This window comes from Lethenteron reissneri, chromosome 60 (assembly GCF_015708825.2).
Source record: "Lethenteron reissneri isolate LAM-NWPU_2019-01 chromosome 60, ASM1570882v1, whole genome shotgun sequence".
Taxonomy (NCBI): domain Eukaryota; kingdom Metazoa; phylum Chordata; class Hyperoartia; order Petromyzontiformes; family Petromyzontidae; genus Lethenteron; species Lethenteron reissneri.
In genome coordinates, this window is record NC_083838.1 from 71,375 (window position 1) to 82,190 (window position 10,816).

At 50.7% G+C, this 10,816-nt stretch overlaps 1 protein-coding gene across 1 annotated transcript; it reads right to left on the reverse strand.

Annotated features, from left to right (window-relative positions):
* Positions 1-2,411: 2,411 nt before the first annotated feature.
* LOC133358078 (uncharacterized protein KIAA1143 homolog) lies at positions 2,412-6,969 on the reverse strand. Its single transcript, XM_061576372.1, has 3 exons — positions 6,811-6,969; positions 4,014-4,134; positions 2,412-3,164 (listed from the first exon to the last, which is right to left on the reverse strand). The coding sequence occupies exons 1-3, from the start codon at positions 6,913-6,915 to the stop codon at positions 2,875-2,877; spliced, it is 516 nt and encodes a 171-aa protein (XP_061432356.1). The 5' UTR covers positions 6,916-6,969; the 3' UTR covers positions 2,412-2,874.
* Between the last annotated feature and the right edge of the window lie 3,847 nt (positions 6,970-10,816).

Below are 10,816 nucleotides of genomic sequence, written 5' to 3' on the forward strand. Positions count from 1 at the left end.
GGGGGGCGTAGAAGTACAATACAACAGTGGGTTGTGCCCGCGCTCGGCACATGGACAGCGGCTGATGGGAAGGAAGCCGAGCTGCGTCGTGGATCGGCCGTCAACCTTTTGATCTGGGCGGGCGCCAGTCGCCCCTTTCGTCGCCCCAGCGTTTTGGATTTGGCAGCCGTCTTGAGTGTCCACTTTGTTTTAAAACCGGGGAGGACGGGCGGCGGTCAGTCGGCAGGTCGCGTGCGGTGGTGCCGCCAAGTGTGGGGTCATCTCCCCCACCTCTTCCAAGACACTGGGAGAGTTGGCCAAATACCATCCCCAGGGGTGTCTCTCTCTAGAGGGCGAGCTGTTGCAGGGCTGCACCTTTGCCCCTTCGCCGTGGTTAAAGTTCCGGCCCTTTGCCATTCCATGATCAGTTTGCAACCCCGATCCAGCGGCGGCAATTCCACATTGGCGTGGTGTGTGGTCCACCCATCCGCGCATCGACGAACTGGTGTCGTATCGGTCGCTGTAGAGACCCATTGCCGGTTAGTTCATGAAGAGGCGAGAGCCCGGTGAACTTGGGCAGCGAGGTGATGATGGCCCAATGTGCCGTCACGCCCAGCTCACGATCGGTGGGGGGAGTGAGCGGGGGGGGGGTGGACGTCACTGAAATTCTGAGCTGTCAACGCGAGAGCGAGGTGGTGGTGGCGGTGGTGGTGGGGTGGTGACCGTCTGTGGGGAGCGGCAGGACATCTCGCGAGTTCGCTTTGCAAGGCGCTCTGGTGCAAGTAGAGATGGCGCGGCCGCTGCCTGCCTCCACGAGAGTGCGACTCGCAGCGACTGCGGCTCGGGACGAGAGAGAGATCTCCGTCAAGGTGACGGGCAACGGGTCTCTGTGAAGCTGCAAGTCGGTGATTGTACCTGTGTGAACGCAATAGATGTCCACGGCCACAGATGGACCTCTGACGGTCGGAGCTGCGGTCACTGCGACGTGTCCGCTGTGAGCTGAGCATCTTGGATGTTGTCTTCCCAACGAGATGGAACGAGGCGGGCACCTTGCCGACGTCCGATTGGTCGGTTTGGCGTAAGGGGGTCCAACCCCCAGTGTTTGGACACAACCACGTAGCGTGCAACACTTTGAGCAGAGTGCAGCCTTAACCCCCCGCCCCCGCTCCACCAGCCCAGTGAGCCGACTCCGGATTATTCGAAGCTCCACAAAGTTAAAGAGACGCGCCTCCAGCACGTGCCCAGTGTGTATCAGAGCGGTAACAAATTGGGTCTCCCACACAGACACACGGCGACACCGCCATTGTAAGACGCACTCCACCTTCCCCTTTAAAATACGACGGAGGGGAGGGAGGTTGTCACGCGTTGAGAAAGCGGCCGCTGCTTGGGGGTGGACGCAAACTCGCGAGCGTGAGGAGTCCTCCAGGTGGACGCCGCCACCTTTGCCTCCTCCCCCCACCGCGCTCGGATTTCAGCCAATAGGATGGCAGGAAAAGTCAGCCGATTGTGACAGTGTTGTGGTGGGGGGTGGGGTTTTGCTTGGTCGTTTTGCGTTTTGTTTTCGCAAACAGTTGCACGCGACCGGTCGCGCGCAACCTGCGCAGGACCGGCTGCCCGCGGCAGAGACGCTCGCATTTGCACCGCCACGCGCGGCTGCGGTCGTCGTGAACTTTGAACGCGGCCGCTTTAAAGTTGCCTCGCCGCTCGCTCGGGACGTGGGGCGACGCGCCGAGAAGCAGCAGCGACCATCGGTGCCGCGTGACTCGGTGGCTCTCCGGGGGGAGGAGGGCCGAGGGTGATGGGAGCCGCAACGAAGTTGAATTTCGCCTCGCGAGCGGAGACGTCGGCTGCTCAGAGGGCAGACGACGAATGCGTGGATCTAGACACCCCCCCCCGCCCCTAACCCCCCCTCCCTCCCTCCCCACCGTGTTTGTTGTGCTGTGCGGTGCAGATTTGAAACGGAAATAAAAGCTACTCCAGCCTTTTTCTAAAAAAATTAAACTCGAATATCACTCGGCGCTGCCTGTGCACGCGCGCGGCCTGCGTGTGGGCAACTCCCAATGTTTACAAGAGCCGCTTCGGTATCGAGAAAGTCCCGTTTCGTCGGCAAAGCCTCGCAGGGGTTGCCAAGTTCTCTCAGCAGGGGGGGGTGGGGCGGCGATGTCGCTTTGCGTTTCCCCGGTCGAGTCGTCTGCAGTTCGCTTGCTCCTATTTGGACCTCACCCACGGCGCACAAATGGCCGAAGTCTTCTTCAAACGACGTCGCGACATCTTCACCACGCGGGAGAAGTCGCGGGCAGCCCAAGGGTGGATTTTCCAGGGCTGCCCTCTGCTCCCCACTGCATCAGCAGCCGTGCTGGTCGCCCATTGCAGCATTTAGCCAGGTTACAAGCCTGAGATCAAGAGATGACGTCTTTATCATCGGTGCCCAGTTGATATCCAGAATGTGTTTTATTAAAGCCGTCACACACACACCCACACGTTGACCGACACAAACAAGTTTAACACGCCTCCCCCTCAACTTGGTGTGCCTCAGTGGTGAACACACCGCAAAACAAACCGCGGCCATCTGAGATTAATTCCCAGACAGTCAACATCAGTGGTAGGCAGCGGTACCACCAACCAAGACCCCCCCCCCCCCCCCCCCCCCCCACGGGTGTCAACCTGCGCTGCCCACTGTGGTGACATACGATTAAACAGCCCCCATGTGATCTTGATTTGAAGCTTTAGTGACTGCAGGAATCCATACTCTGGTTCTTTCGGTAAAGTCACGTGACTTTACCGAAAGAACCAAAGAGTAAAGCCCCCATATGACTTGCAGCTCACTGATGAGACGGTGGCAGTGGGGGGCGTACAGAACGTGGCCATCAACCAAACACCATCACCTCGCACGTTTCAGTCTCCACCGCCGCCGCCACCATCGTCATCCTCTCCGAATGACAGGAGTTTGGCGTTCTTCACGGCCTGGGACGACGACGACGTCGACGACGACGTCGATGACGACGCTGATGCGGAGTCGCCCTTCTTTGAACGTCCACCCTCTTGCTTGCCCCCCTCCCGCCAGCGCTTTGCCGACTTGGCGCCCGACTTGGTGTCGGGGGTCCCCCCCTCCCGCTTCGCCGGCTTGCGGAAGAGAATTCGCCCGTCGGCGGGACGGTCGTCGGTGACGAACGGGGAGGCTCCACCTGGGAGGATGCACGGGGGGGGGGGAGCGGGGGAGGAGACAAGGCGAGGAATCGTCAACGTTCACCGGCGGTGTCATCAAAGTCGCCCAGCCAGCCAGCCAAGACTCTGGAGATGTCGGTTATTTTTTGTAATCGTCACGCGCGGGGTGGCGGGGGGGGTAATGTTCGTAACAACTTAGCGGACACCATTGGAACCTCATTTGCCAGTAAAAATATAATTGTTTTTTACCCTTCTATCTAGCAACAAAACTGACACCTTTTTACAAGGAATCATGTTTACATAGACCATCTGGTCCAACCCATGTGAGACTAGGCTCTAAGGAAAGCTGTCTCTCGGGTGTGGACCAATCAACTTCAAGGACAGTGCATACATTATCAGAGTTATGTTTTTTGTTTGCATTATATGTCAACATGACTCCTTGTAAAAAGGTGTCAGTTTTGTTGCCAGATAGAAGGGTAAAAAAACAATTATATTTTTACTGGCAAATGAGGTTCCAATGGTGTAAATGCTTATCCCAAGCTCTCATACTCTGATGGTGCATTGTCTTTGAGTTGTGCGCCTTTTGGCGTCATCTGGTCCAACACCATGTGAGACTAGGCTCTAAGGAAAGCTGTCTCGGGTGTGGACCAATCAACTTCAAGGACAGTGCATACATTATCAGAGTTGTGTTTTTTGTTTGCATTACGACTGCAGGTATTGTGGTCTATGCAAACATGACTCCTTGTAAAAAGGTGTCAGTTTTGTTGCCAGATAGAAGGGTAAAAAAACAATTATCAACTTAGGAGACGTCGCAACGGCCTCTCCGCACTCCGCAAAGCGGTTTGCCGGCGTGTGGGCGGCTGCCGTACCCTGGAGTTTGCGAGCCTCCTCTTCCGTGAGGTCGCCGTCTTTCATGATGACCACCTGCGGCCGCTCATCTTCCTTCTCCTCCTCGTCGTCGTCCCGGTGAGGCATCATGGCCGGTCCTCGCTAGGCGCAGGCGAGGGCAGGGGTCGACAAAGGTCACAAAGGTCATTAGGGCAATGGTCAATAATAACGTAAACCGTAGACTCAATTATCCGCGTGCGGTTTATCCGATGTGCGGATTAACAGTGCACCTTTGACGTACATTATTTTGACGTAAATTAATAACTCGTGGATTTTCCCTTAAGCCCAAATGAATAATTATCTCATCTTGTAAATGTTCATTACAAGTCACACGGTTATTAAACCCCAACAAATATGTTGCTCCGGTTAATCCGAAATCCACGTAATTACCTCTACAGTACAGTAGTTGCCATATCATTACAACAGTGGGGGGTGGAGTTTGATTGACGTTGATTGGCGTGGCTCTGCTGCTGTCATCCACTCAGTGGGCCGAGTCTTCTGCTGGGCGGGAGCAGGAAAGTGTTTCGCTGAGCACGCACATCATTGATCGGTCGATCGTTAGTATTGGTTCTAAATCGAAATCGTCAGTTGTGCTTCATTTTGAGTGATTTATCCAATTATTTATTTTGTGAGTTTTAATTTATGAGAATTTATACCTAAACTAGTGTTTTTTGGCATAGAGATTCACGCAAAATGTATCATTTTGGATTATCCGAGATTTTGGATTATCCGAGATTTTGAATTATTCTCCCAATCATGAGCGCGAATAACGGAGTCTACTCCAGCTTATAAAGTGTCTTTCATATAAAAAATAAACTACACGGTTCGCTATGTACGCTGCGAAAGAAGTTCAACACATGTAACATCTAACCTACATCTGTTAACAATATCAATGATTACACTCCAATAAAATTAAGAACTATGATAAAATCAATAATTACAGAGGAAAATAATCAGACTTTTTATGTTAATTTACATGGAAAGCCTTTAGGATAAATGTGTGAGTTTCAAGACGTGATCTAAAAAGTGAAGCAGACTCAGAATCCCGATTGAACCGAGGAAAGAGACAGTTTAGAAAACTATACACAGACAAAGATCCCCCGTGTAGCCTCAACAGACTGTAGTGGCAAGTGCTGTTACTGAGCAGCACCTACGAAGGCCGGCACGGCACACGAGGGGGTGGGTGGCCAGCACCACGCCCGACCGCCTTTGTCTCCCCAGTGGCGATGTTTACTACGCACCGCACCAGGTACTCATTTGAGGCTGAGTGGACCCAGGGGAGGCCCAGTACCGGTTCAGATAATCGTCACTGGTGTTGGACGTGAGCGGGAATTTAACTCGGGTCGCCGAGTTCGTAGCGCAGCGTAGCGCTAGCCACTACACCACCGCTCCCCACATACATAGACACACAGACACACACACACACACTGACTCACACACAGACAGACACACAGACACACACACACACACTGACCCACACACAGACAGACACACACAGACACTCACACACACACACTGACCCACACACAGATAGACACACATACACACTGACCCACACACAGACAGACACACACAGACACTGACCCACACACAGACAGACACACACACTGACCCACACACAGACAGACACACACACACACTGACCCACACACAGACACACACACTGACCCACACACAGACAGACACACACACACACTGACCCACACACAGACAGACACACACACTGACCCACACACAGACACACACACTGACCCACACACAGATAGACACACATACACACTGACCCACACACAGACAGACACACACACACACTGACCCACACACAGACAGACACACACACACTGACCCACACAGACAGACACACACACACTGACCCACACACACACAGAGACACAAACACAATGAACTTTATACATACTGCGCACAAAGACAAAGGGCCCCCGTGCAGCCTATGCAAGTTGATGTGGCAAGTGCTGCTATTTAGCGAGCACGGCATATATGGGGCTGGATGTGGTCAGCGCCACGCCCGGCCGCCTTTATCTCCCCCAGTGTTGACACAGTGCACACACACACACTGTATACACACTGTATACACACACAGTGCACACACAGACTGTATACACACACACACACACTGTATACACACACACACAGTGCACACACACAGACTGTATACACACACTGTATACACACACACACACTGTATACACACACACCGTATATACACACACACTGTATACACACACTGCATATACACACACACACACTGAATACACACACACACTGCACACTGTATACACACACACTGTATATACACACACACACTGTATACACACACTGCATACACACACACACTGCACACACTGCACACAGCGCACACACACTGCACAAACACACCTATTGTACACATACACAGTGTGTACACTCTCACACTGCACACACACACTATACTCACACTGCACAAATACACGCACAGTGTGGACACTCACACTACACCCACACACTGCATACACACACTCACACACACTGCACACACACTCACTGCACACACTGTATACGCACCCTCACACTGCACACAAACATTCAAACTGCACACGCACTGTACACATACACACACACTGAATACACACACAGTGCACACACACGGACACACACTGTACACACACACTGTGCGCACTGTACACACACACGGACACACACTGTACACGCAGCTGTGCGCACTGTACACCCACTGTACGCCCCCACTGTACACGACGATAGAGACGCGGCGCCAGCTACCTTTGTGTCCACGTTGGGCCCCTCTTTGAAGCCCACGTCCTTCTTGAACTTACGCAGGAACGACGGCTCCTTGGGCTTCACGTAGGCGATGTTCCTTCCCGCCATGGCGATGGCGCGCGCTCGATTCGCGCAGGCACCCCGAGATCGATCCGCACGGACACCTATAGACAGACATTAGGACCCCCACTTGCTGCTTCCAAACAAGTTATTTTTTTTTAAATCGTGGTTTTCAATTATTATTTTTGGAATAATGATGCGATTACTGCTTTAGTTACGCCGTTATTGCCAAGCGTGATGATACTGAATGTAAAGGAAATGGTGGCGTCTCTAGTAAGGTTATTCAAAACAGGCGGATGGTAGATACACTAGGCCACCTATGACAGACACTAGGACCCCCACTTGTGGCATGTGATTAGGATAGTCGCTATTAATATAGTTACTTATTTATATTCAATATAGTACTAATATTAATATAGTTACTATTATGAAATAGTTACTAATAAATAGTTATTCATTTTAAATAGTTATTTATATTAAATATAGTACTAATATTAAACATAGTTACTATTATGAAATATAGCTACTAATAAATATAGTTATTCATTTTAAATAGTTATTTGTATTAAACATAGTACTAATATTAAACATAGTTACTATTATGAAATATAGCTACTAATAAATATAGTTATTCATTTTAAATAGTTATTTGTATTAAACATAGTACTAATATTAAACATAGTTACTATTATGAAATATAGCTACTAATAAATATAGTTATTCATTTTAAATAGTTATTTATATTAAATATAGTACTAATATTAATATAGTTACTATTATGAAATAGTTACTAATAAATAGTTATTCATTTTAAATAGTTATTTATATTAAATATAGTACTAATATTAAACATAGTTACTATTATGAAATATAGCTACTAATAAATATAGTTATTCATTTTAAATAGTTATTTATATTAAACATAGTACTAATATTAAACATAGTTACTATTATGAAATATAGCTACTAATAAATAGTTATTCATTTTAAATAGTTATTTGTATTAAATATAGTACTAATATTAAACATAGTTACTATTATGAAATATAGCTACTAATAAATATAGTTATTCATTTTAAATAGTTATTTATATTAAACATAGTACTAATATTAAACATAGTTACTATTATGAAATATAGCTACTAATAAATAGTTATTCATTTTAAATAGTTATTTGTATTAAATATAGTACTAATATTAAACATTGTTACTATTATGAAATATAGCTACTAATATAGTTATTAATTTTAAAGTTATTTGTATTAAATATAGTACTAATATTAAACATAGTTACTAATATAAAATATAGTTACTAATAAATATAGTTATTCATTTTAAATATAGTTATTTATATTAAATATAGTACTAAAATTAAATATAGATACTAATAATTGTTATTAATTTAGTTTAAAGTTACTAATATTAAATATAATTACTAATATTAAATATAGATACTAAAAATATAGTTATTAATTTTAAGAAAATATTTTTATTATTTAATTATTTCCCTTCTACGTGACTTTACCGAAAGAACCAAGAAGATGAATCCCTGCAGTCACGAAAGCTTTAAATCGAAATTTAGTTTAAATAGTTACTAATATTTGCCACCAAATGCTAACTGGGTAACTGTCTGCACAGGATTTTTCCGTGTAAGTTCAGTTAAATTTCGATTTTAAGCTTCTTTCGTGACTGCAGGGATTCATCTTCTTGGTTTTTTCGGTAAAGTCACGTAGAAGGGAAATAATAAAATAATAAAAATAAAACATAATAACATAATTCTCACGACAGACGCTGTCTTCCCGACAGACCTGTTCTTCACCTGAGGACGGCTGCTTGCGTTGTGGCCGAAGCGTCGTGAGAATTATTCTATTATGTTTTATTTTTATTATTTTATTATTTCCCTTCTACGTGACCTTACCGAAAGAACCAAGAAGATAAGTTCAGTTCAAGTTGTCGCTATCCAATCAGAGTCAGTCGTCTATCCAACCACAAGCCGTCATTCTGGGGCCACGTGCTTTTGTGCCCGATCCACACAAATCATTGACCCTCCCCGCCTCCCCTGGAGATCGGAGTGGAGGATGGCACCACGCAGGAACCTTCAAACTGCACGGCGCTCATCAGTCACGCATGATACGTTCCAGAACACAAGCATTCCCCCTCCCCCCACACACAAAGATCGCCCGAGTTAGCCCACACAGACTGTTGGGGCAAGTGCTGTTAGCGAGTAGCACCTACGAAGGCCGGCACGGCACACGAGGGGGTGGGTGGCCAGCACCACGTCTGCCGTGTGGATTTCATACAGCCACTCATCCACCCAGCCACTCAACCACTCAGTCGCTCATCCACCCAGCTACTCAACCACTCACTCATCTACCCAGCCACTCACTCATCCACCCAGCCACTCAACCATTCACTCGCTCATCCACCCAGCCACTCAACCACTCATTCATCCACACTACTCACTCCTCCACCAACCCAGCCACTCAACCACTCACTCATCCACCAACCCAGCCACTCAACCACTCACTCGCTCATCCACCTATCCATTCAACCACTCATCCACCCTGCCACTCGTCCACAATCGCGAAAATTCCTGCAACCACTACACATCTCACAGACGCTGAAATGTTGACAGAGACCCACGGCAATAAGGCAGACAACCAACGTTTACTTTACAATGCAGTGGATACAAGACAAAGCGAGTGTTCTCACATTCGTGGGTTTTCTCCGGGCCCTACCATGTCCCAGCCCACACGAGACACAATGTACAACACTCCCAACGGCACGGGGGCAGTGGTTAGTGCACCACGCCACAAACCCTTGACACCGCCCGGCGATTCCCGCCCACGGCTGACATCGGCGGCGAGCGATAGCCGGTCTGGGCCAGGGCCTCCCCCGCCCCCATTCCACTAACCAGCACTGACCAGCGTGGTGAAGTATGGTCAAACAATCACCCCCCCCCCCCACGATAGACACGGCGGTGCCACGCGCGGCGGCGCAGCCCAAGATGTCCAGCATTGGTGGACGTTGCCAAGTCGGCACGAAGACATCTCACGGTAGCAACATCTAGAACGTCACCATGACAAATACAAACTCCTGCAATGGGTGGGGGTTGGGGTGGGGGGGTAACGTTAGGGGGGGGTAACGTTAGGGGGGGGGGCGACATTGGGGAGGGGGGGGGGCGACGTTGGGCAGTGGGGGGGGGGCGACGTTGGGAGAGGGGGGGGTGACGTTGGGGAGGGGGGGGGGCGACGTTGGGGAGGGGGGGGGGCGACGTTGGGGAGGGGCGACGTTGGGGAGGGGGGGGGCGACGTTGGGGAGGGGGGGGGGCGACGTTGGGGGGGGGGGGGCGACGTTGGGGAGGGGGGGGGCGACGTTGGGGAGGGGGGGGGGCGACGTTGGGGAGGGGGGGGGGGCGACGTTGGGGAGGGGGGGGGCGACGTTGGGGAGGGGGGGGCGACGTTGGGGAGGGGGGGGGCGACGTTGGGGAGGGGGGGGGCGACATTGGGGAGGGGGGGGGCGACATTGGGGAGGGGGGGGGCGACGTTGGGGAGGGGGGGGGGGCGACGTTGGGGAGGGGGGGGGCGACGTTGGGGAGGGGGGGGGGGCGGACGTTTGGGGAGGGGGGGGGGCGACGTTGGGGAGGGGGGGGGCGACGTTGGGGAGGGGGGGGGCGACGTTGGGGAGGGGGGGGGGCGACGTTGGGGAGGGGGGGGGCGACATTGGGGAGGGGGGGGGGCGACATTGGGGAGAGGGGGGGCGACGTTGGGGAGGGGGGGGGGGCGACGTTGGGGAGGGGGGGGGCGACGTTGGGGAGGGGGGGGGGGCGACGTTGGGGAGGGGGGGGGGCGACATTGGGGAGGGGGGGGGGCGACGTTGGGGAGGGGGGGGCGACGTTGGGGAGGGGGTGGGGGGCGACGTTGGGGAGGGGGGGGGCGACATTGGAGAG

Bases quoted from the DNA above. Each gene is read 5' to 3' on its own strand.
- LOC133358078 (XM_061576372.1), bottom strand. From the start codon at position 6,915: ATGGCGGGAAGGAACATCGCCTACGTGAAGCCCAAGGAGCCGTCGTTC. The intron at 4,135-6,810 runs GTAGCTGGCGCC...GCCTGCGCCTAG, and splicing joins GGCCCAACGTGGACACAAAG to CGAGGACCGGCCATGATGCC. The intron at 3,165-4,013 runs GTACGGCAGCCG...GCATCCTCCCAG, and splicing joins GGAGGCTCGCAAACTCCAGG to GTGGAGCCTCCCCGTTCGTC.